Raw genomic sequence first — 27,484 nt, 5'->3', positions numbered from 1 at the left:
CTATCTATGTTTACTAACTTTAACTAATGTAACTTAATGACAGTATGTTTGTTTAGGCTGAAGTTCCTCTTTAAGCTGCAAAGCTGAGAGTCGCTGCGAGCATTGCGGCTTTTTGAATTGCAGCACTGTTATTTGCCTAAAGAAGTGGGCGTGTACCCACAAAACGCGTTGCCTGTGCAAATAAAACTTACATTTTTTCAATTGATTGTGTAATCTCGACAGGTAGGTGGCTTACTGTTTTATTTTACCTGCTTTTAACAAAGTTTTATCTATCCTGGGTGCCTCTTGAGGAACCAGGATGACTACAGGGGGCTGGAAGAAGCCCCAGGTAAGTTAAACTGGGGGCCTCAGTGTAACTTAAAGAGACACTGAAGCGAAAAAAAAATATGATATAGTGAATTGGTTGTGTACTATGAATAATTACTAGAAGATTAGCAGCAAAGAAAATATTCTCATACTTTTATTTTCAGGTATATAGTGTTTTTTCTAACATTGCATCATTCTATATGTGCAGATTACACAACACTCAGCATTCAAAATGAGTCTTTCAGGGCAGTCTGTGAAGTAATGACCTCTCCTCTAGCAGAGGAAAAGTAAATAGTCCAGGAACAGTTGAGATAATAAAAGTCAGATAACAGCCCTCTCCATGACTAACTTAGTCGGAGAGCTTAATGGCTTGTTTGCATAGAGATAACAACTGGAGTTTCTCAACTCTTCCTGTACTGGAAACAATTACACTGATGTATCTGATCTTAATGTTTTATTTCTTAGCTGTGCTACACATACAAATCATAATATCATCATTTTTTTTCCGCTTCAGTGTCTCTTTAAGGTTCCCTTTAAAGAACAACTGAAGTGAGAGGGATATGGAGGCTGCCATATTTATTTCCTTTTAAGCAATACCAGTTGCCTGGCTGTTCTGCTGATCCTCTGACACATACTTTTAGCCATAGTCCCTGAACAAGCATGCAGCACATCAGGTGTTTCTGACATTATTGTCAAATGAGGCAAGATTAGCTGCATGCTTGTTTCTGGTCTTATTCAGACACTTCTGCAGCCAAACAGACCAGCAGGAATGCCAGGCAACTGCTATTGTTTAAAAAGAAATAAATATGGCAGCCTCCATATTCTTCTCACTTCAGTTGCCCTTTAAACAATCCAAATGTGACTATTATCCACCTATCAAACTACATTAGTCCACCACTTTTCCTACCATACTGCACCATAGTGGGCTCCCGGGGATCCTGTTTTCTTGTGTTCCTCTACGTAGTAGCAGGACACCAGGCAACTGGTATTACACTGTATTTAAATGGAAAATATGGCAGCCTCCATATCCATCTAACTTTAGGTGTCCATTAAGTAGACAGTACACAGGTTTTGAGGTAATAATTTCACTGTGAAAACAAATCTAACATCTAACAATAGTCTATTGGATGTCAGCGTGGCCATACTAGAAAGCTGTATACAATAGTATAACAGCAGTCACACATTAAAGGTATTTTTTCAAAAGCAGACCAGCAGTCTACAGTTTTCTCTCATGGTGGGTCTGTTTTAGTACTTTTTTTTTGCATACTATGGAAAGTGGTCTGTTTTTAAAACTGAGTTTCATTATATAGTTTATAGTTTCCCACATTTCTCTCCGAGTACAGTTGGAGTCTGAACAAAATTGCTGAGCCTTTTCACTTTGTGGGCAGAATATAGTATACAAAGTATCACCACAAGAATAGAGAAATGTCTGAAATAGAATCTCCGCAGTCCAGACGTTTGCCAAAAATAACCACAAGTTCTCCAGCCAACCCATAAGGATGCAAGTGCACAACTGGGCAGAAAAGCCAAAAGTCTGTGACTAGACATTTGCCAGACACTTCCAGCGCTTGCGCTGCCATACTCACTGCGATGTGCACGGAACTGGTTACAGTGTGGACTCTAAAGCAAAACTCTAGGGACAAAAAATAAATACCTTTCAAGTGGCTATTGTGTATTATAAGCTGCTGTTTTGGTTGCTGGTGTTTTACATAAGATCAGATGGTTTCTCATGTCACAAGATCAGCAATATCCAACATTTACACTGGAAGCAGAGAGGTTGGAATCATTTGAGAATTTGATTTTCGAGGGTCACAGTTCTCAGGTTCAGGAGACGTGTCCAAAGCCAGCTGCATTTAAGGTTTGGCAGACAGCTAGACAAAAATTATTAAATATTCCCTTACACCCCACTGTGGTGTAATATTAACATTAAAGAGAGCCCGAGGTGGGCTCACAGATTTAAAAAAAAAGTAATCTACCTGCTCCAGGTAGCTGCAAAACACGCTGCTCCCCGCCGCTCCTGTGGTCCGCACTGGCCCACTTACACCTCTGAGTCACGATGCTGAAAGGAGAGACTGTGTGTCTCTCACAGCGTGCAGGAAGGCTGGGGAGCGGCAGGGGGTGTGGCCAGGGAGAGAGAGCTCTGGAAACCCTGCAGGAACGCCCCTGGCGGGTGTTTTAAACAGGGAATCCCTCTCCCCTATGTTTACCTCAGAGATAGGGACAAATATTGTCACTAATCTCGAGGGGCCATAGCGGCGCGGTGGGGGGGGGGGGGGGAGAGATCGGCGGTGGTGGGACACAGAGGCATGTCATGAGGCAGAGAACATGCCTCTGTGTCCCATCTGCCCTCCCACAAACCGCCTCGGGTTCTTTAAGGCGCTGTTGTTGAAAGAAATCGATGCAAAATCACACTGTGGGTATGGACCTTAAAGGAAACCAGAGACGATTTAAAATAAAAGTTTTATACATACCCGAGGCTTCCTCTAGCCCCATGCGCACGGATCGCTCCCACGCCGCCGTCTGTCAGCCTTCTGTATCGCCGGTTCCGGGTCCCGTAACTTCAGCCAGTTGCAGCCCGTCTGCACAAGAAAAGTGCACTATCTACGTATCTCTACAGCAAGCGCCGGAGAGATACATAGATGGTGGGCAGACTAATCGCGACTGGCTGAAGTGGCGGGACCCGATAGCGGTGATACAGAAGACTGAGGATGGTGGCATGGGAGCGATCCGTGAGCATGGGGCTAGAGGAAGCCCCTGGTATGTATTCAACTTTTATTTTAAACTGTCTCTGGTACACTTTAAGGCTTGTCCTAGCTCCACCTTTGCAGCTACAAACAGGCATTGAATCCATCAGTGTAATTCCTGGGAAATTAGTCAGCATGGTGTAAAAACTCACCTTTTCATTCTGGCCTACCTTCCCTCCCCCCCACTGGTGCTCTAAACCCGCAGCTGAACTCTGTACCCCTACCTTTTGTGTCCCTACGTCTCCCTATAGATTGTAAGCCTTCGGGCAGGGCCCTCCTCCTCCTTATGTCTCCTACCTGTTCACGCACCTCCATTACCGTACACCCATCCTATGGATCTGAGTGAACTGGATTTGCCTAATCTCCATGCTCCCATCCAGTGATGCATGGTCGGAATAGCTCATTTCCGTTTCCGACACAATTCCGCATTCCGTCATATAGAAATTCCGTTACCGTTCCATTCCGATGGTATACCGGGGCAGTTCCGCGGAATTCCGACTTATACGGAATTCCGTCGGAAAAATTTTAAAATCTCTCTCCCTCTCTCCCCCTCCTCCTCCATCCATCCATCCATCCATCCATCCATATCATGCAGTAGGGAATTGCAGATTTTCAAAACAGCTTATATACCATAGCTGGGATTTGAACCCAGGACATAGTGTGTAGTAGGTATCTGGCTTAACCTCTAGACCATGACCCACACTACATGCTAAAGCTGGCGGTAGCATAAACCATACTTCCATTATGATCAATTCGATAGAAAAAGTAGCATGATTAAGGATTTGTACTTTTTGAAAAGCATGCTTATATACCATAGCTGGGATTTGAACCCAGGACCTAGTGTGTAGTAGGTATCTGTCTTAACCTCTACACCATGACCCACACTACATGCTAAAGCTGGCGGTAGCATAAACCATACTTCCATTATGATCAATTCGATAGAAAAAGTAGCATGATTAAGGATTTGTACTTTTTGAAAAGCATGCTTATATACCATAGCTGGGATTTGAACCCAGGACCTAGTGTGTAGTAGGTATCTGTCTTAACCTCTAGACCATGACCCACACTGCATGGTAGTAGGTACCTGTTTTACCCACTAGTAAGGCTGAGGCTGGAGAGGCTGCAGCCTCAGGGCGCAGTGTAGGAGGGGGTGCACAATTCATTCAGCTGTCATTCCCAATTGTGTTTGAAGCAGAAAGAAATAAGAAAAGGTGATACATGGCAGCGACTGCAAGCCAGATAAGTAGAGATTAAGGTGTTGGGGGTGGGGGCCCTGGGGCACCTCTTAGTGTAATAGCAATCAGTGTGTGACAGCTGGGGTGGGAGGGATGGGGGGGCGCACTTTGCTGTCTCAGCCTTGGGTGCTGAAGGACCTTGTCCCACCTCTGACCACACTACATGCTAAAGCCTGGCCCTGACTGTGGTTGATGGTCTAGAGCAGTGGTCCTCAAACTAAGGCCCGCGGGCCGAATGTGGCCCCCTAAGGCTTTCTTACCGGCCCCCCACACAGAAAATGTATTGCTTATAAATGCAGTCAGCTACATCTTTAAATATTGGTGGTCCACATATGGAATAGCAGTGCAGCACCCCCCATCCACATGGAAGCCAGAAAGCAGAAATTTTGCTGGTTTTCAATCAAATTCCACATCAGGTGACACTGCTGTCCAATTGGCTTGCAGATTGTCACCTGGGTATGCTTCACTGTCTGGTCCGCAAAGACTTCTACATCATTTTATGTTTACTCCGGCCCCCCAGCGGTCTGAAGTATGTTGACCCGGCCCTCAAACCAAAATGTTTGGGGACCCCTGGTCTAGAGGTTAAGACAGATACCTACTACACACTAGGTTCTGGGTTCAAATCCCAGCTATGGTATATAAGCATGCTTTTCAAAAAGTACAAATCCTTAATCATGCTACTTTTTCTATCGAATTGATCATAATGGAAGTATGGTTTATGCTACCGCCAGCTTTAGCATGTAGTGTGGGTCATGGTGTAGAGGTTAAGACAGATACCTACTACACACTAGGTCCTGGGTTCAAATCCCAGCTATGGTATATAAGCTGTTTTGAAAATCTGCAATTCCCTACTGCATGATATGGATGGATGGAGAGGAGGAGGAGGAGGAGGAGAGAGAGATTTTTGTGCTATTCCGGAAAATTCCGTCGGAATTATAAAATTTCCGCGGAATTCCGTTTGAGAGGTATAGGAATTCCGATTGACTACCGGAATCGGAATTAACCTAATTCCGGCCGGAATCACGGAATTTATAATTCCGCGGAATTTTCCGAGCATCCCTACTAAGCATTACCTTGTGCTTGAAAAGACAGAACACAAAGACCGAGAGCCGTATCTAGTGTAGTATGTTTCACCAATAAGAGAAAAAATAATTTGAATGAGAATATACTCACAAGTGTGGGTCACCACATAGGCAACCACTGTAATGACAGGTGGGGAGAATTATCTACCTGACCCCACTCAGGCATAAAAAGTCGCTCTCTAAAGTAGGAAAATGGGGATACACCCCTCCACCTGGGGTGGACAAGATATGCAAAGTAAAAATAGAGGCGCCAAAACAGGATAAGATAAATTTAAAAACCGTTTAAAATGAGGGGGTGGGTGGAACCAATACCCTCAAAAATGACCAGGCTAAATACAAGCCGTAATAACAAACAGATATTTATTGGTCTCCAAAAATAATGCAACGCGTTTCACGGGCACACATCCCGCTTCATCAGGCAATCTGAGGTAGGAGAACACTGGGGAAAAAAAGAAAACAGAAAAAACAATGCTAGGAGGTACTCAAATATCTTTTCATCACAATTTTTCATAACACCCTTATCATTCTAATAAACTTCCATCTGGTTTTATCAGTGATTGGTAGTGATGTCTTATAGAGAAAAGACTAGCCCTGTGACAAAATAGGTCCAACCACCCCGTGGTGGGAAACGTTTATATGCATGTATATAGTCAGCAGCTAGTGAGGCAATGTTGTCCATGCACGGCGGCATGTGAAAGTATTAGTGTAAAAACACAATAACACTTACCAGATATAGGTCAATTGTGAGCTAGAGCGCCTCTGTAGTATGGGTGCGCTCTCCTTGGATCCTTTTATTGAATGGCTGAGAACTGGAACTCCCGCCGAGCGGGTCTGGGGGCCGGAAAAGGATCTGACGCAAGGGCAGCACCATATGTCATGTGTACATTGCATCATTGTAAAGAATAGGGCCGCACAAAGTCGCTTGCCCGGACGCACTTACGCAACGTGCGCACACGTCACGGTGTAGGAGGTGATGTGGGCGGGTGCGTATGCAAGCGGCGACGCCTGTATACAGGCGTCATAATATGGAGAGTGATGTGGGCAGATCTGTGTGTGCAGGAGGCGGCGCATGCGTCTAGGCAGAGAGAGGCGCCGAGAGGCATTACCTTGTACTCATACTGTGCTGCGTGATCTGGTTTGCATGTATTCCTGTATTGTCTTATTGCTGTATGTCACCCCTAAATATTGTCTGTAACCCTAACTAATGTCCAGCACTGTGTAATATGCTAGCACTTTATAAATACAAAAAATAAATAAAAATATTGTAACCTTCTGAAAGAAAAAAATTGGTTATAAAGTATCTTGCAAGTGTTACTATTATTATTCTAATTCCATGGCCAGTTTAATAAAATTTCCTGGCAAAGGAACACATTTGTTGCGGTTGTCACGTCTGCGGAGGAGAGGAGGGAATACTGAAATTCCCTGAGAAAATGACAATGGTGAACATCTGTAGGTCTTGGATCGCCTGCCTATTGCAGACACATCAGCAGCTAAAATATTTTGACTACAGAGACAGAATATTAATTTTCCAGGGCTGTCAGGCTCCATTTACAGGAGGCTGCGAACCAAAATATTCCCTCATTTATGAGTTATTTCTTTTAAACTTGTAAAAAGTAATCTAATTGTTCTGCCTGGATATAAACATTTTACATGTTTTATATTTAAAGGGGCACTACAGCGAAAAACTGTAAAATGTAAAATATGTGCAAACATATACAAATAACAAGTACATTTTTTTCCAGAGTAAAATGAGCTATAAATTATTATTCTCCTATGTTGCTGTCACTTACAGTAGGTAGCAGAAATCTGACAGAAGGGACAGGTTTTGGACTAGTCCATCTCTTTATAGGGGATTCTCAGGGACATATTTATTTTCAAAAGCACTTAGTGAATGGCAGTTGCTGTCCAACTGCCAAAAAACTGTGTAGCGAGCAGGGAGGCTGGCCAACATCATTGTGTAAATCCTTTTTTGGGAATATTTTTATAAAGAATAAAAGCCTTGCTGAGAATCCCCTATGAAGAGATGGACTAGTCCAAAACCTGTCACTTCTGTCACATTTCTACTGCCTACTGTAAGTGACAGCATTATAGGAGAAAAGTAATTTATGGCTCATTTTACTCTGGAAAAAATGTGCTTCTTATTTGTATATGTTTGCACATATTTTAAATTTTACAGTTTTTCGCTGTAGTGCCCCTTTAATAATCCGTTAAATCTACAATAAAACATTTGAAACCTTCCATTGAGGCCTGGCTGGAGGAAGAATCCTTGTTTTAGTCTGTAACATGGTAAAGAGAATTTATGTGATTCAGAATGCCCAAACACGAACTGCGGAGATAGAATCAGAAATATGATAATGTGTGTCTGTTTGGTAAGAATGTGGACTGAATGTCTGATTATGAGCATGATTGGTTTGTGAGGTTATGAAAGGAGTATGAGGTTTTTTCCAACTCGGATCTATATTTGTTTTTAAAGATGAAGGTGGGGACCCACACAGCTATAGTTGTTGAAGTTGCCCAATCGAGAGGCTCCTAGCAAGACACGCCCACACTTGTGACTGCTGCAACCTAGGCACATTATATTGACCTGAGGAAGTGGGCCAGTACCCGTGAACGTGTTGTCTTATGTGCATCAATAAATATATCTACCTTATGCAGTTCGTTCCCTGAAGGAGGTAAGATTAAACTGCTCCTATTTTATATTTTAAAATAGACCTTAAAGAGGACCTAAGACAGCATTAATGGCAGTATCTATACTTACCTTGGGCTTCCTTCAGCCCCATGAGGTCCGTGGGCTTGAATTGTAAAAGCTCCCTGTATTCTGGCTGGCCGCGCTCTTTTGCGCATGCGCGGCCTGGCCACGTGTGCAGCTCCCATCGCGCTTCCAGGGACGAGAATGTGGCGGGGCATGCGTGCGCCTTAGCTGCGCATGCGCAGGAGCCTACAACTGGCCAGAATACCGGGAGCTTTTACAATTGAACAGATCCATCAGAGAGGACAGCGAGGGAGCCCATGGACCTCATGGGGCTGGAAGAAGCCCCAGGTAAGTATAAATACTTCCATTAACACATTAAAGTGAACCAGAGACAAAGCTCCCTCATGTATTTTACCATATATATCAGTGGGAACATTAGAGAAAACACCTACCCTGCTCTCCATTTCATCCTTCACTGTTCAGCTTGTTTGTTAGCAGCCCTGATAAAATCCCCGACTGAGCATTCAGTCTGGTTTTGCTCAGGAATCATTATAGCTGAGTCATTATAGCAGAGCCAGAAGGGGGCAGGCTTGGGCTTGAAAAGACATCAGAGAAGACAGACTCAGCTATAATGATTCCTGAGCTGCCTGTCACATGCTGAGAAACTGTGAATCCCAGACTGGAGTGCAGATAATTCACAATGTAATAAAAACCTGTAGTATACTGTAACATTATTTATATATATATATATATATATATATATATATATATATATATATATATATATATATATATATATATATACTGTATACACACGCACACACATATTAGTGTTTGTGTGTGTGTGTGTGTGTATATATATATATATATATATATATATATATATATATATATATATATATATACACACACACACACACACACAAACATCACTTCATGGTTAGCGGCCTTGTATTTTGTTTGTAAACACTTCCTAAAACTGGCCATTAAAAGCCAGGATTGCAGCAGGGATCAGCGGAAACGGCAATGGGGGATCCAGGAGATCACAGTGACTCGATTGGTATGGTTTTTTATTGTACAAATCGGACAGTGCAGATTCTCTTTAACTCTATCCTGAATTTAAATATTTTGTTGAGCTTTTTTTCCCCTCTGTGTTGGACTCCAGCAGTTGCCGGTTTTCCTTCAGACACTACATCCAAATCTCCACCACGCTCTTCAGCTAAAGTCAAACCCCCACTTGAAGACTGGATGCTTCTACCCGATTTCGGTTGCCCTCAGGACATTTGCGTGCAAGATACAGGCTCTTAAGGGGCCCATACACTCAGCCGATTTTCTGGCCGACCGATCGATCCCGATCGATCGATCGATAGATCGATTGCAAATCGGTTGGCCAATCGACCGATCGATGGCCGATTTCGATCGATTTCGATGGATTTCCATCGAACTGGCAGGGTGGAAAATTTAGGTCGATCTGATGAGATTGCTTATCAGTTTGCATTGGCCTTAATGGAAATCTGATGGCAAAAAAATGCCATCAGATCGAATTTCAATAGATTTCAAACTGAAATCTATTGGAATTCTATCCTGGTAAAAAATGTTCTAAAAACGCATCAGTTAGATCATCAGATGCATTTCTTATCTATCTGCTGCCAATCTGAGGAGTGTATGGGCACCTTAAAGCTGAGCAAACCAACAAAGTACCAGAAAGCCAAACACAGACTAGTAACTAGGCCAGAGGTCAATACTGGAGATAAGAGGTTCAGAGGTCAGACAAACTCACGTTCAACAGGCACACCAGGGGTCATACACAATACATTCAACAGCCAAACATGTAATCAAAAGGTCAGACAAAGACCTAGTAAAACAAACAGAGGTCAAGACGGGCAGCAATCCAAATGTAGGTTGGGGGGTGGGGTGGGGGGGTTGGAGGGTTAAGCAGAGTCGTAACAAAGTAGCAATCCAGAACACACCCAGCAGTATAGCCCACAAACTATCTGCTATCACGAGTACTCTAACAAGTGCAAACCTTTATTGGGGCAGGAACCAATCGGGAGGGACAAAGGTCTCAGCAGCCATAGGCTGCAAAAGAACAGAGTGACTTGTTGGTCAGTAAACTCTAATCAATTACCCTCCGGCTCCCGTGTGCGCCTGTCCAAGGAAGCTGCTGTGCGTGTGTATACACACAGCGATGTCAAGGATGCCGAGCGGCTGGGATGAGACCTAACCACGCTAGACTAGCCTGGAAGCTGGAGTCTCTAGCTGGCTAGATCGCTGGCTAAGTTCCTTACACTCTTTATTCTATCCTGGCATCTGTGAGGAGATGGAAAGTGGGTCTGCTGCCTTTTGCCAGCTCCTGATCACATGACCGATGCAAGTAAAATGAGTGAGAGCCGATGAATGGCAACTGAGAGCGTGCAGTTGTGATGCATGGAGGTGTGCCTGGAAGCGGGTAAATATCACTCTGCAGTGGTGTCTGGGTAAAATGTGTGCATGGGGGGGGGGGGGGGGTCAGGTCCTGTGGGGAGGAGAAAGGATTTCAGGGTGCCCCATGACTCTTTCACAGGGAGGCCCCCTGGGTTGATGCATTACTCTGCAATGGTGTCAGGGCAACATTTCTGCATGGGAGGATAAAGTCCCAAGAGGAGGAGTATGCAACGCCGTACCTCCCATGACGCAAAGTGATGCAGGCGGCATGGGCGCTGGAGCAGCTTCTCGCCCACCTCACTCCCACCCTGCGGCCGCCAATCAACTTACCTTCTCGGCGGCTGCTTCCTCTACAACAGCCCCCATCCCTCTTGCATACCGCTGATCGCCATTTGCCACTACACAGCAGCGCAATGGGTCGTTCTGACCTGAGGCCTGTGTAGCGGCGAGTAGTGGCAGGACTGGCGGCAGGAGGAAGCGGCCGCTAGAAGGTAACGTGAGAGATGGCCGCATGTGGGAGGGGGGCTTGTTGAATATGTGTCATGGTTAGAGAGGGAGGGGGGGAGCAGGCACCACTGGGGGGCAACTATACTACCTATACTGGGGCAACTGTACTACCTACACTGGGGGCAACTATACTAACTACCTATACTGGGGCAACTATACTACCTATACTGAGAACAACTATACTAGCTACCTATATTGAGGAAACTACACTACCTATACTGGGGCAACTATACTGGGGGTAACTATGCTAGCTACCTATACTGGGGCAACTATACTACCTATACTGGGGACAACAATACTAGCTACCTATACTGGAACAATTATACTACCTATACTGGGGCAACTATACAGGGGGTAACTATGCTAGTTACCCACAGTGGGATGCAAAAGTTTGTGCAACCTTGTTAATTGTCCTGATTTTCCTGTATAAATCGTTGGTTTTTACAAAAGAAAATGTCAGTTAAATATATCATATAGGAGACACACACAGTGATATTTGAGAAGTGAAATTAAGTGTATTGGATTTACAGAAAGTGCGCAATAATTGTTTAAATAAAATTAGGCAGGTGCATTAATTTGTCATTTTATTGATTCCAAAACCTTTAGAAATAATTGTTGGAACTCAAATTGGCTTGGTAAGCTCAGTGACCCCTGACCTACATACACAGGTGAATCCAATTATGCGAAAGAGTATTTAAGGGGGTCAATTGTATGTGTCCCTCCTCTTTTAATTTTCTCTGAAGAATAGCAACATGGGGGTCTCAAAACAACTTTCTAATGACATGAAGACAAAGATTGTTCACCATCATGGTTTAGGGGAAGTATACAGAAAGCGGTCTCAGAGATTCCAGCTGTCTGTTTCCACAGTTAGGAACACATTGAGGAAATGGAAGACCAAAGGCTCAGTTCAAGTTAAGGCTCGAACTGGCAGACCAAGAAAAATCTTGGATAAACACAGAAAGACGAATGGCGAGAACAGTCAGAGTCAACCCACAGACCACCACCAAAGACCTACAACATCATCTTGCTGCAGATGGAGTCACTGTGCATTGTTCAACCACTCAGCGCACTTTACACAAGGAGATGCTGTATGCGAGAGTGATGCAGAGGAAGCATTTTCTCCGCCCACAGCACAAAAAGAGCCGCTTGAGGTATGCTAAAGCACATTTGGACAAGCCAGCTTCATTTTGGAATAAGGTGCTGTGGACTGATGAAACTAAAATTGAGTTATTTGGGCATAACATGGAGGAAAAACAACACAGCATTCCAAGAAAAACACCTGCTACCTACAGTAAAATATGGTGGTGGTTCCATCATGCTGTGGGGCTGTGTGGCCAGTGCAGGGACTGGGAATCTTGTCAAAGTAGAGGAACGCATGGATTCCACTCAGTATTAGCAGATTCTGGAGACCAATGTCCAGGAATCAGTGACAAAGCTGAAGCTGCGCGGGGCTGGATTTTTCAACAAGACAATGACCCTAAACACTGCTCAAAATCCACTAAGGCATTCATGTAGAGGAACAAATACAATGTTCTGGAATGGCCATCTCAGTTCCCAGACCTGAATATAATTGAAAATCTGTGGTGTGAGTTAAAGAGAGCTGTTCATGCTCGGAAGCCAGCAAACCTGAATGAACTAGAGATGTTTTGTAAAGAGGAATGGTCCAAAATACCTTCAACCAGAATCCAGACTCTCATTGGAACCTACAGGAAGTGTTTTAGAGGCTGTAATTTCTGCAAAAGGAGGATTTACTAAATATTTCATTTCTTTTTTGTAGTGCCCAAATGTATGCACCTGCCTAATTTTGTTTAAACAATTATTGCACACTTTCTGTAAATCTCATTTCACTTCTCAAATATCACTGTGTGTCTCCTATATGATATATGTAACTGACATTTTTTATCGTAACAACCAACAATTTATACAGGAAAATCATGACAATTAACAAGGTTGCCCAAACTTTCGCATCCCACTGTGTATCAGGGCAACTATACTACCTATACTGGGGACAACTATACTAGCTACCTATACTGGGGCAACTATACTACCTATACTGGGTCAACTATACTGGGGGTAACTATGCTAGCTACTTATACTGGACTTCTCCACAGAGACCGGCACCACTCAAGTGAATCAATATTTAAGCTCTTTTATTGCATATAGCAAAGTGGCAGCACAATGACAGACGCTGTTTCGGGCCTAGCCCTTTATCAAATTGTAATAGCCACCATGAGTGGTGCCGGTCTCTGTGGAGAAGTCTGGTGTTTGAACGCCCCAAGAGACACTGGGACGTAGACCGTGGCACACCGATTTTACATTTGAGTGGTGCTCCTCCTAAGCTATTTTGTCAGACACTTATTTTGGGGCAACTATACTACCTATACTGGGGGCAACTATACTAGCTACCTTTACTGAGGCAACTTTACTGCCTATACTGCGGGCAACTATACTAGCTACCTATACTGGGGCAACTATACTACCTAACCTGGGGGAAACTATACTAGCTACCTATACTGGGGCAACTATACTACCTATACTGGTGGAAACTATACTAGCTACCTATACTGGGGCAACTATACTACCTATACTGGTGGAAACTATACTAGCTACCTATACTGGGGCAACTATACTACCTATACTGGTGGAAACTATACTAGCTACCTATACTGGGGCAACTATACTACCTATACTGGTGGAAACTATACTAGCTACCTATGCTGGGGCAACTATACTACCTAAACTGGGGGAAACTATACTAGCTACCTATACTGGGGCAACTATACTACCTATACTGGTGGAAACTATACTAGCTACCTATGCTGGGGCAACTATACTACCTAAACTGGGGGAAACTATACTAGCTACCTATGCTGGGGCAACTATACTACCTAACCTGGGGGAAACTATACTAGCTACCTATACTGGAGCAACTATACTACCTAAACTGGGGGAAACTATACTAGCTACCTATGCTGGGGCAACTATACTACCTATACTGGTGGAAACTATACTAGCTACCTATACTGGGGCAACTATACTACCTATACTGGTGGAAACTATACTAGCTACCTATGCTGGGGCAACTATACTACCTATACTGGGGGAAACTATACTAGCTACCTATACTGGGGCAACTATACTACCTATACTGGGGGAAACTATACTAGCTACCTATAATGGGGCAACTATACTACCTATACTGGTGGAAACTATACTAGCTACCTATACTGGGGCAACTATACTACCTATACTGGGGGAAACTATACTAGCTACCTATGCTGGGGCAACTATACTACCTATACTGGTGGAAACTATACTAGCTACCTATGCATGGGCAACTATACTACCTATACTGGGGGAAACTATACTAGCTACCTATGCTGGGGCAACAATACTACCTATACTGGGGGAAACTATACTAGCTACCTATGCTGGGGGAACAATACTACCTATACTGGGGGAAACTATACTAGCTACCTATACTGAGGGTGAAATTTTTAAGGTGCTGTGCGATCATTCCAAATCGGGGGGGGGGGGGGGGGGGGGTCCTCACAAGTTTGCCTCAGGTAAAAGGTCCAGAACCAGCCCTGGGAGTATGGATCCCAGGGGGAGGACAATTTAACAGGGAGGCCCCCTGGTGTTGTTGTTATTCCCCTAAAAAGAGCCTAATTTTAGGGTTTTTTAAGCACATTTAATTAAATATACTCTTCCACATTAAATGCACTTTATTTATATTTGCATTCCCATGAAATGTAAGTATGAAAAATGACAGTTGGGGCTTCAAAGAGGAACTGTAACCAAGGATTGATCTTTATCCCAATCAGTAGCTGATACTCCCTTTCCTGTATGGCTGATATTGTGAAGAAACCCCTCCCACAGTGTGATGTCACCACTTTGGTCCTGACAGTTTTCTGTTAGTGAACCTTGTTGCATTGTGGGAAATAACAGCTGTTTCCAACTGCCTAGCAACCAGTATCTCCCTCTGCACATTTGTATATACTGTATATATATATATATATATATATATATATATATATATATATATATATATATATATATATATATATATATATATAAAGAATCAAAACAGCCTTTTAGCCTATAACATTGTTAGAGGGAGTGGTTAGAGGGAGTGGTTATAGATGATAGCAGTTGGTGCTGTCTGTTTTTTTTTTCATGTCTGCCAGTAGTAAAGATGATGACGTTCAGGCTGATTGTGGATCAAACAATATGAACAAATTGCATGGCGAATATCAATCTATTTCTTGATCTCTTGTCTATTTTTTAACTTCTCACTTTGCAATGTATTGATTTATTTTTTTTCCCCCTTTTTGCTACAGTTGCTCCTTTAAGCTTCGGCACACAGGAAGGCTTTTAGTCACTGGAAAACTGCAATTCCTAGAAGCTTCCCCATCAGTTTCCCAGGACGTCAAACCCAAATCCAGTGACAAGGCCAAGTTAGATCAAGGTCTGGGCAAACAGCGCAAGTTCGCAGGTCTGGTCATAATCCAAGGTCATTGCTGGAATCCCAAAACACAGCACACAAGCTAAAGGCTAGCATAGGCATTATGTAGCCGAGAAGGCGGGGTTCCTAAAATAGAGTGCAGCCAATCAGGGGTGCAGGCTGCATGCTGCTGTGCAGTGCTTGTTTACAGTCTGTGTCTGTGCAGTGTGTGACTAGAGAGGGGCTGCTCAGACTCATTTTTACTTGGTTTAAAAGTATTGAATGCAGATAAGCCTTTATCTAACACATCGTGCATCGTATTGATTGGTCCTCTTTGTACGCTGTGATGCTATTTATTTAGAATACAAAATTCGTTTTTGTACTTTCATCCTTTTTCCCCTAACCAGAGCAGATGACAAAATAAAAAGTTCTCATCAAACTTTTCTTGCATGTAACTTTTGCCTTCTTATAGTAGAAGGGATTTGTGATAATTCATCCTTAAAGGACATGAAACGAGATATGGAGGCTGTCATTTCCTTTTAAGCAATACCAGTTGCCTGGCTGTCCTGCTGACTCTCTGCCTCGAATACTTTTAGTCAGATCTGACAAGATTAGCTGCATGCTTGTTCCTGGTGTGATTCAGACACTGCTGCAGCCAGGATGCCAGGCAACTGGTATTTCTAAAAAGGAAATAAATATGGCACCATATAACTTTCACTTCAATTGTCCTTTAAGCTGGAAGCAAAAATAAATAAAACAAAAAGAAATACTTACCTAAGTAGAGGGAAGGCTCTGGATCCTATAAAGCGTACATGTCAAACTCTGGCCCGAGGGCCAAATCTGGCCCTCAGAGCCATTAAATTTGGCCCTCAAGTGGTTTCCCCACTTTGTATTATGTTTGGCCCACTCTAGAACACCAGGGACGCTATATTGGAGGTGAAGCCCTAGATCACCAGGGAAGCCATATGGGGAGGTTGGGGGGAAGCACTAATTACTAGGGAACTGTATAGGGGAGGATGGGGGCCTCTAGACACCAGGGATCTGTATAGGGGAGGGAGGACCACTAGACACCAGGGAACTATATAGGGGAGGGAGGACCACTAGACACCAGGGAACTGTATAGGGGAGGGAGGACCACTAGACACCAGGGAACTGTATAGGGGAGGGCGGACCACTAGACACCAGGGATCTGTATAGGGGAGGGCGGACCACTAGACACCAGGGATCTGTATAGGGGAGGGAGGACCACTAGACACCCGGGAACTGTATAGGGGAGGACCAGGGAACTTTTTAAGGTGGCCAGTAGACATTGAGGTTGGCCCGCGGCTAAGTTCAGGTGTTCAGTTTTGGCCCACTTTGTATTTGAGTTTGACACCCCTGCTATAGAGCCTTCCTGTTCCTCTCCTGGTCCCCTCGTTCTACCGCAGGCTTACCTGTTAGCAGTCTCCAACTGAGACAGCTCTCTTCCGCTGCGGGTGGGCTTTGGAAGTCCTCGGAAGCACTCAGGCTCCCGAAGACGGGCCGCTCTGTACTGTGCATGCCCGAGTGCCCTCTCTCGCGCACTCACGCATGCACGGTACAGAGCCGCCCGACTTCCGAAGCCTGACACGGCAGGAGATGTGAACGGAGGAGCAAACACTGGAACGCGGGGACCTTGAGAGGAATAGGAAGGTTCTATAGCAGTGGTCCTCAAACTAAGGCCCGCGGGCCGAATGTGGCCCCCTGAGGCTTTTTTACCGGCCCCTACACATAAAATGTATTACTTATAGATGCGGTCAGCTACATCTTTAAATATTGGTGGTCTGCATATAGAATAGCAGTGCTGGCACCTCCCATCCACATGGAAGCCAGAATGCAGTCATTCGCTGGTTTCCCATCAAATTCCACATCAGGTGACACTGCTGTCCAATTAGACTGCAGGTTGTCACCTGGGTATGCTTCACTGTATGGCAAAGACTTCTACATCATCTTATGTATACTCCAGCCCCCCAGCAGTCTGAAGTATGTTGACCCGGCCCTCTACCCAAAACGTTTAGGGACCCCTGCTCTATAGGACCCAGAGCCTTCCCCCTCCTTAGGTAAGTATCTGTTTTGTGTTTTGGTTTTATTTTAATATCTGCTTCAAACTTCCTTTAAAAGAGCAAGTTAGTTTTCCCATGATGCATCACTCCGGAACATGCAGATCATCCCTTTATGCCCCTGAAAGCTGAGGCTGCACATCCAGAGCCGCTTACATACAGTGAGCCTATAGCTTATACATTCTACAAAGCTACAACAACCCCACATGCAGACAGACTCTTTTTGGCCTTCGTCAGTGCATGGCAGGGATTAATATGGCTCTTTGATCACATACCTTGCAGTGACTCTATGATGATCCTGTAGGAAGATGCGTGCCGATGTAGCTGCCATTGGGAACAGATGCTTGTCATTTTCACCTGATAGGCGCTCAGACCGGTGACACCGAGATACACTGCAAGGAATCAGACAAACATAAATGATGAGCTGTCCCTGGTGACGGCTAAGATACTTTGCTATTAACCACTTAAGGACCGGGCTGTTTCACTGATCTGTGCAGCATGGGCTCTCCAGTCCGCAGCACAGATCAGGTTTTAGGCAGGGCGATCAGACTTCACCCCTTTTTTCCCCACTAGGGGGATGTCCTGCTGGGGGGTCTGATCGCCGCCGCTCTCTGTGGCCAAGCGGGAGGGGGGGCTCCTTAAAGCCCCCCTCCACAGCGCTATTCCCCCCTGCCTCCCTCCTTCCCTCCCTCTTCCTCTTGCTATAGGCGACACAGGATGGCGATCCGTCCTGTACCGCCTCTAATAGGCTTTAGCCTATCAGACAGCGGCGATCCCCGGCCAATCAGAGGCCGGGGATCGCCAATCTCCTTTACAGCGCTGCTGCGACAGCAGCGCCATAGGATGTGAACACAGGGGATTTCTTCCCCGCGTGTTTACATTTCGCCTGTGAGCTGCGATCGGAGGCTCGCAGACTGTTCACGGAGACACCCTCCGTGAACTGACATGGAACGTTTCCATGGAAACACCACTTCGACCTGCCGACGCCTATCGACGTTAGGCGGTCGTTAAGTGGTTAATTAGCTGATTAAAGAGTAACTCTGATTAAAAGCTTTTAAAAAAATGTAGCCAATATTTATAATATTTATAATGTTAAATGAATAATATTCTTTTTACTTGTGCTCTTAAGTCATCAGAAGCACACAGTAATTATGTACATATATACTGTATATATATATTACTGTACTGCGATTTTTCCCACAGTACTTTGCTGCTGAGTAAAGACTCACGTAATTCTTCCGTACTGTGTAACCATATAGGCCCTTAAACCTTCACTACTTGGTAACCTCCATAGGCTCTTAACCCTTGACTGCTGATTGAACATACTGGCCTCAATTCACGGAGCATTATCAAATGTTTATCAAACACTTTATCAAACGTTTGATAATTTACCTCATGGGTAAAATCTCATTTTAAATTCACTAAGGTGTTATATATTTATCGAATGTTTTACCGATAAAACGTTCAACAAATATATAACACCTTAGTGAATTCAAAATGAGATTTTACCCATGAGGTAAATTATCAAACGTTTGATAAAGTGTTTGATAAACGTTTGATAATGCTCCGTGAATTGAGGCCACTGTTTCTTACCCTTCACCACTGAGTAACCACATATGCACTTAACCCTTCCCTACTGAGTAAATATACAGGCACTTAATTAACCCTTTACTATTGAGTAACCACACAGGCCCTTAACCCTTTACTACTGAATAACCCACACAGGCCCTTAACCCTTTACTACTGAGTAACCACACAGGCCCTTAACCCTTTACTACTGAGTAACCACACAGGCCCCTACCCCTTTGCTAGTGGGAAATCACACAGGCCCCTATCCCTTTGCTAGTTTGGTAACCACACAGGCCCCTAACCCTTTGCTAGTTTGGTAACCACATAGGCCCCTAACCCTTTGCTAGTTTGGTAACCACATAGGCCTCTAACCCTTTGCTAGTTTGGTAACCACATAGGCCCCTACCCCTTTGCTAGTTTGGTAACCACATAGGCCCCTACCCCTTTGCGTTAAGTCCTCCACCCCTCCTTACAGTTTGTACCTGTATATTATTTTGTAATTTACACCCCTGTTACTTACTGTGCAGCACAGTATAATGCATGTTAACAATGTATTCATAAAAGAGGATACCAAGAATACTGATTAAATTATAACAAAATCATTAATGCTAGTACATTGTTTTATTATAACTGGCAACATTATATATTGTTTCACAAAAACTGACATATAAACATACTGTACATATACTTAAACATTAAGAAGTAGAACTATGCAGTACAATCTCTACAGGATGGCGACGAGGTTCTACTCACGTGTTCGGCCCACTCCCGTTAAAGCATCGCTGAACCCAGATGGATATGAGGCCAAAACCTTCAGGTTGTATTCTGTTCCACTGAGCAGATTGACAATCAATATGGTGTTGACATCGTCCCCCACAAATGTCTCCAGTGCTGGACCCACACCTAAAAATGAAAAACATCAGAGCCAAAGATAAGCATCAGTCCGAGTCGTTTTTCAATACAGCAAAGTCCCCGTTATCTGGCACTGATGGGGATTGGCTGATGCCGGATAAGGGTGCTTTCTGGTTGCTTGAGACTCAATGTTAAAAACAGCCCTAGCTAATACAGTACTATACCTCCTCTATATACATACCATGAACTCTTTATTACATGTTAAAATACAGTAATTGAAAGTATATTAACCTAGGGGGAGCCGTGGAACCTTGGCTAAGCACAGCAGAGCTCACAAACAGCCCAAGAAGTTGGCCTTCACTATTTTAAGTACTGCCGGCTAATTGTGCTGGTTGGTTGAGACTGCTGGTTAGTTGAGTTGCGGATAACTGGGACTCTACTGTAATATAGTCTATGTATATTTTTTGTATTTAAAGAGGATCTTCACTGAATATAATGTCATGTATGAAACTGCTTGTTTTTTTACAAAATGTATTTATAAATGATTTAGTCAGTGTTTGCCCATTGTAAAATCTTTCCTCTCCCTGATTTACATTCTCAAATTCATCACAGGTGGTGACCTCTTTTCTGCTTGACAGGCACATGACAGCGGAATAATTGTTCACACTGTGGCTTCGATTCATCATTGTCTTTGCGATAACTTTTTCCAGTTCGTTAAATTACCGAATTCAAAGTTTATCGATTTCTAGTTGTATTCATCAAGGTTTTTCCGCATTCGGTGTGACTTCAATAAAATATCGTTAACAATGCGGTAACCATTCAGTAACGTGTCGATATTTCCATTTTACAGCGGTAATTTAACACAAGGCCATAAGATTCCAGTGGAATTGTGGGTAAAAGGCAGTCTTTTGAACACCATGTAGCAACATTCCGAATAGGGCTTAACACCTGGACCAGGATTCTGGAAGTGGCTTGGGACAATCCTACAATTTCGCCAGCTACGGCTTAATAGGAACCTTTTCTGAAAAAATGTAGTGCAGCTAACAAATTAGCTAACCCCGGCACTGCCTGTGTTCTCTTACAAGAGGATTCAAGAGAAATGCAGATGTCCTGGTATAGCAAATAATTCCATTCTCTTGCAAATTAATATGGTTCTAGCCCTTATTCTTGCCCTTCTGCGCCTTTGAATCACTCTCAGCTAAAACATAACCACTTTAAATGGCTCCATCTTCTCTGTCAGTAATGATCTGACAGGAATAGCGAAAGAGCAGTGAAGGAGATAACTAATCCTAAATGTAACTCTAAACCACACCCACTTTCATTTTCATGAATTGCACTTTTTTTCGTTTTATCGCATCATTACCGAATGATTACCGAATGCTCACTAATGGCTGTAGATAACTTTGATGAATCCTGAAATCAACTTATCGAGTTCGGTATTTTACCGAGCTGTCGGTAATTGATTCGATAAGTCTTGATGAATCAAGGCCTGTGTCTCCAAGCCAGTAGAAATAATACCTGGTCTCCTAGGATGCTCTAGGAGGAGAATTCTGCATTATAAACAGCCTAGGCTAAACATCGTTGAGAGGGTGGGGTTACATAACAATATAAAGCAGTATATAGATATAGGAAGTGTTTCTAATGTTGAAACCAGGATAATTAATGCAAAAGTTGGAACCCTGAATCATTTACTACATTCTACTGTACTTTGTGTCAATGGAGTTCCTCAAATAGATTTCATCAAAAAATATGACTGAACAGATTGAACGCTGGTGTTGTACCACTTGTGGTAGTACAACCGCCCCATCTTCCCCCTCTACTCGTTCAGTACCGCCACACTCGGTCATCCTTTAATGCAAAAAACTGTCAGAAATCAATCAGAATTTAATTAGTTTGGGTCAACTGTGAGCAAAAGATTACCAGCAGATTCAATAAACTTCAACCAGTGTATGGCCAGCTGTAGGAACACTGTGGAATACCCGTGTCTAAGCTTCGGTATCCACTTGTGATGGTCGGTTTGGCTCAGAGCGGACCAGACAAGTTCAATCTCCGCTTTGTTTTCTCGTCGCATTCGGGTCCAGGGAGGATGCATTACCAACCATAGATCTCTATTAAGGTGGCCACACACCATACAATTTTTTAAATATCTGTTCAATTTAAGAATTGCAATCAATTTTTCTGACTGATTGTAACATTTTAAAAATATGACCAATATACCACACACCGATGTTCAATTTTTCCCTAATTATGATAAAAAATGATTGGAAACTCAGAGAAAATGTCTAGGGTGTGTATATTAATAAATTGACAATCTAACACACACCATACAATCTTTAGAGAAGTTGAAGAAAAATATCTGGCATTCCGAATAGATAAAAATCGAAAAAAAAATGGGAAATACGATTTTTTTTCGAATTGCCGTAAAATCGGATCATTTTATTGTATCGTATGTGGCCACCTTTAGGGATGATCAATGAGCTGCAATCTGTTTACGTTCATGCAGGATTATGTAAATTTTTATGCAAATATTTGCAGCTTTGAACATGGACCAATCAATTTAAAGAAAGTCTGTACAAAAAAAAAATGCTCCTGTGGGGTACTAACCTTGGGAGGGGGAAGCCTCTGGATCCTAATGAGGCTTCCCCCATCCTCCTCCGTCCTACAGAGGTCTCGCTGTGGCCCACGGAATGCACAGCTGACAATTTGTGAGGCTGTGCAATATTTACCTTCCCCTGTTCCAGCGGGGGGCGCTGCTGCGGCTCTCCGCTCGGAAATAGCCGATCTCAGTCAGGTCCGCTCTTCTGCGCAGGAGACTTGCTCCAGTGCAGTAGAGCGGACCTGACTGGGATCTGCCATTTCCACCTATTTAAGAGCTGAGAGGCGCTACTGCGCGTGTGCTGGAGCCGGGAAGGTAAATATTTTCATCCACGCCATTCGGGGAGCTCTATCGCTGCCACCGTGGGAACAGAGGAGGACGGGGGAAGCCCCGATAGGATCCCGAGGTGAGTACCCTCTAGGGGCATTTCTGTTCGATAGAGATCCTCTTTGAGGGCTGGAACCCACAGGAGCGCTTTTGGCAGCGTTTTGGCAGCACTGCGATACGCTAGCAGTTTGCCAAAACGCTGGGCTAATGTTAATGGATGGGGCAACTTCCACAGGAGCGTTTGCGTTTCTCAGAAACGCAAACGCAGGACGTGCAGCATTTTGGGAGCATTAGCGCTTCAATGTAAAGTATTGAACCGCTAGCGGAAACGCTCAGCAAAACCTAAACTGAGCGGTTTTGCTAGCGTTTTGCGGTTCAGCACACTGTAACAAGATGAAAAATAATTCACAGGACCAATCAGGATAAAAACGCAAAACGCTAGGCACCCGCTGGGGAAAAAAATACAATGTTGCAAAACACGACCAAAAACGCGCATGAATCCGCTTGCAAACCGCTCAGACAAAACGCTAGCGGTTGCGTTTTGCGTTTGCGGTTTTCAGTGGGTTCCAGGCCTAAAGGGAACCTAAACTGAGAAGGATATGGATGTTTCCTTTTAAACAATACCTGTTGCCTGCCAGTCCTGCTGAGCTCTTTAGCTGCAGTAGAGGCTGAATCACACACCTGAAACAAGCATGCAGCTAATCCAGTCTGACTTCAGTCAGAGCACCTGATCTGCATGCTTGTTCAGGGGCTGTGGCTGAAAGTATTAGAGACACAGGATCAGCAGGAGAGTCAGGCAACTGGTATTATTTTAAAAGGAAAAATCCATTTCCTTCTCAGTTTAGGTTCCCTTTAAACCTGGGTGGGACTTGACGGATCCATTTACAAGCTGAATATATTTGCATAAAAAATGACATAAATCTGCATGAACTCGGAAATATTTACATCTCATTGGTCATCTCTAGTTTCTATTGGAAAAGCATCCTCTGTTCTGAAAAAAATCAGCAATGCAGTAAACTGATCCATTTTTAAATGCAAGTGGAAGCTTGGGTCCCATAGGTTTGCATAGGTTCTGTTTGCTCAGTTTTGCTACGCTGTGGAAAGCGTTATGTTTTCCTTACAAGTGAGAACCAAGCCTGACATACATGTGTTTTCCACACTGTTGTGTAAACAAACTGAAAAACGTATAATTAGTATTTGAGCAGAGGAGTAAAATATTTAAAATTAGTTTAACCACTTCAGGACCATAAGCTTACACCTCCCTAGTGACCAGGCTATTATTTTACAATTTTGGCCTCTGCAGCTTTAAACGCTTACTGCTGAGCCATACCATGCAGCACACAAATGAACCCCCCCCCCTTTTTTGCCCACCAACAGAGCTTTCTGTTGGTGGGCTCTGATCGCAGCTCCCCCCCTCAATGTTTGTTTTTTTTGTGCATTTATTTGTTGATATTTTTTTTTTTTTAAATCTACCTATTTTTTATTATTTTTTTTCCCTCCCCCTGCCAGCCAATGACACCGATCGGCTGTCATAGGCATCAGCCTACGAGAGCTGATCGCTCCTGAGCCTCCCAGGGGGACAGCCGAGTGACACGGCTATCCCCAATACAGCACTGCCATAGATCGCAGCTCTATACAGTTTAAATAGACTGCGATTTTGCCATCTAACAGTCTCCTAGTGCCGATCGCCACTGGGAGACTGATGACAGAGCGAAGCTCCATCATTCAAGAGGAGAAGCGCACATCGGCAGGCGCGATCTCCTGCAAAACATGCCGCCAGGACTTGACGCCAATTGGCGTTACGCGGTCCTGAGGGAGTCGCCGCGTTCACACCAATAGGCTTGACGTGGCCGTATAGGGGTTAAGAAGGGACTTACTTGGTGGGCTTACATCCCCAAGTAGACTCAAAACTGTCAATCATCAGCAAAAAAATACTTTGCATCGTAAATCCAAAATTTGCAATGCGTTTCACGGGTCTATGTCCGCTTCCTCAGGATAGAACAGTAGTAACTGTTTTAGTCTACCCTTAGTGGAGGGGTGTTATCCACTATCTACTTCCTGACTACCGAGAGTGACTTTTAATCCAAGTGGGGTCGAGTCTAATCTCCACAACTACTGTTACAGTGGTTGCCTTAGTGATATCTCACCCGTGAGTACTCATCTTTTGTTATTTTGAAAAAAACACCTGGCACTAACTTACTACACTATCAAGGGCTCTCAATTATCTCTTCCTTTATTTTAAAACTGAAAAAGCTTTTCCATTAATCTCTGCAATGTATAGAAGGGATTATTTTCGTCTAAGCAATAGTGGGATTTCACTTTAAATAGTTCCAGAGTCAGATGATAAAAATTAGCACAGAAAGTACAGTAACTACCCATGGGGTCCCACTTGGAGACTTCTTACAAGTTTCCAGGCAATAAGTGGATATAATCCAGCCTAATATTCACAGACTGAAAGGGCTGCTAATTTTAGAAGCGGCCTATGGAAATGCCATAACACAGAATGCTTGTTATTCACATGTGCGGCATATTCCTGGAGAGCCTGGGTGTTACTCTTGGATAATGCTGGTTTGAAAATATTTGTACATTGTAAAATTTGGAAAATATACATCGATGCCACATTCAACTTTTGCTGAACAGACAAATCCTAGGCGCACACACAGCTAATGTATCTCTCTGCGTTAAGAGGTCAAGTGGGCCAATAAACCTAAAATGACTCTAAAAATCTAAATATGGGTTTAAACAGGGCTCATGTTCACCAAGGAACAGTCAAAGAGCCCATTTATAAAATATATGGGGACCTGAAAATGAAATCCTGATTGCCACTTTTATATTCTCATCTTGGCTAGATCAGTGTTTCTCAACATTTTATACCAATAGAGTAGTAGACGAGGCTCTGATCCACTTTGCTTAGGAGAAATGTATTTTGCAACCCTCAACAACATAGACATGAAAGCAACAAGCACGGGCGGTGGGGTCTAGCAGCTGTTTCGTGCCTAATTCCACCTCCGATCTACATTGATGGCACGGAAGTTGAAAGAGTAGCCTGCATCCACCTCCTTGGCACAGCCATCTCCACCGACCTGAGCTGGAAGGCCAACAATGCCTGCACCCAGAGGAAAGCCCAGCAGACTTTTGCTAGGCTTGGCCCAAGAACTTCTGACAAGTTTCTACTCCTCCACAATTGAATCTGTCCTCTATCCACTATTGCCAGTGACAGACACAAACTGCAGAGGGTCATCAGATCTACAGAGAGAATCATCGGGAAACCTCTCCCCCCTCTGGACCTCCTCCACAACTCCAGAATGCGCACCAGAGCACTGAAGTGTGATGAAACGCGGAAAAGCCGCTGTCTCTCAAGGCGAGGCGGCTGTTTCCGCGTCCAGCATGGCGTCACAACGCGGAAAAAACGCCGCATGCCGCTTAGGCAGAGCGGCGGAATCCGCATCGGAGGCGGCTCCCGCACTCAGTTCACTAGATACATTGCAAGACAGTACTGGTGTGGCTGGGACTGATAGTCCACCAAGATTCAGACTTACACGCGCGCGAGCACAGAGGCAGAGTTTAAATAGTAGTTAGAAGGGTGTCGGCTGACCAGCTGGGTCAGCTGACAAATTCCACTGCTCTCATTGGACCAGCAATTAGGGAGGTCCTGGAAAGGTCCTAGAGTATATATACTGCTGGTTGTTCACTTACTCTTTGTCTGGCGTGCGATCACATATGTGGAAGCACCTAGATCTGTAGTCAGATCCGCAAGTGTGCCGGGACCAGCTGGAGCTGTAATCCTACACTTAGCTAGATTTTGTTGATAGCTTAAAGTACTAGTTTGATTGTGATTATTTGTTATGACTTTTGCCTGCCTTGACTACCCTTCTGAACTCTGATCTTGTACCTTGATATTTCTGATACCCTGTTGCTGAACCCTGGCTCGTTTCTAGACTCCGCCTCAGCCTCCTGATTCTGTACCTCGATATTTCTGATACCCCGTTACTGAACCCTGCCTGTACTTAGACTCCGCCTTTGCCTCCTGATCTTGTACTTTATCTGTCCGTGTGTGTACGACCTGGCTTGTCCGACCTCGAGAACCGACCTTACCGTTAGAGGCGGTTCCTTGCTCTGTTAGCGACCTTTCCTCCTGAGGGTCACTTCCAGACATCCTTCCTACTGTCAGTCTGACTCCTCCCATCTTGGAGAGCTCAGGTCTGCAGAAGGAATCTGTGCAGTATTCCTTGCTGCACTGAGGCCTAGTCCTCAAAGTGTTACTGTTACACCAAACACTACACTCTACTCAGGTGAACAGAGGTTAGCTAGTATATCGGATTATCGGTGAGACTGCAGATCACTTATAATCTGGTATATATCTGTATTCCCAGTGATACTGCAGATCACCGGTAATCAGATCCTCTCTGTGCTTCACCGATCGTTACAGAACGCCAGACAAAATACAAAATGGACGCAAACACTGATTGTCTGGGTGTACTTGCCACTTCGGTGGACAACATCAATCAAGTACTGGGCGCCCACATAACTCTTATTGATGCCCTATCAGGGTCTGTACAAACCCTCCAGACATCAGTGGATCATGTGCGATCCTCTCCTAGCTCTGACATACGTATGCCTGTACCTGA

At 44.1% G+C, this 27,484-nt stretch overlaps 1 protein-coding gene across 5 annotated transcripts in view; it reads right to left on the bottom strand.

Annotated features, from left to right (window-relative positions):
- COL14A1 (collagen type XIV alpha 1 chain) overlaps window positions 1–27,484 on the bottom strand; it is a 430,812-nt gene that overhangs the window by 83,726 nt on the left and 319,602 nt on the right. For all 5 annotated transcript variants that reach the window (XM_068237960.1, XM_068237964.1, XM_068237961.1 and 2 more), the window contains 2 exons: window positions 19,835–19,984; window positions 17,788–17,904 (listed from right to left, as the gene is read on the bottom strand). In XM_068237960.1, the coding sequence (XP_068094061.1) occupies window positions 17,788–17,904; window positions 19,835–19,984 (267 nt within the window). The remainder of the gene's footprint in view (window positions 1–17,787; window positions 17,905–19,834; window positions 19,985–27,484) is intronic.

The sequence above is a fragment of the Hyperolius riggenbachi genome, chromosome 5, assembly GCF_040937935.1.
Source record: "Hyperolius riggenbachi isolate aHypRig1 chromosome 5, aHypRig1.pri, whole genome shotgun sequence".
In the NCBI taxonomy this organism is placed as follows: Eukaryota; Metazoa; Chordata; class Amphibia; order Anura; family Hyperoliidae; genus Hyperolius; species Hyperolius riggenbachi.
This window is presented reverse-complemented; position numbering and strand designations above follow the sequence as displayed.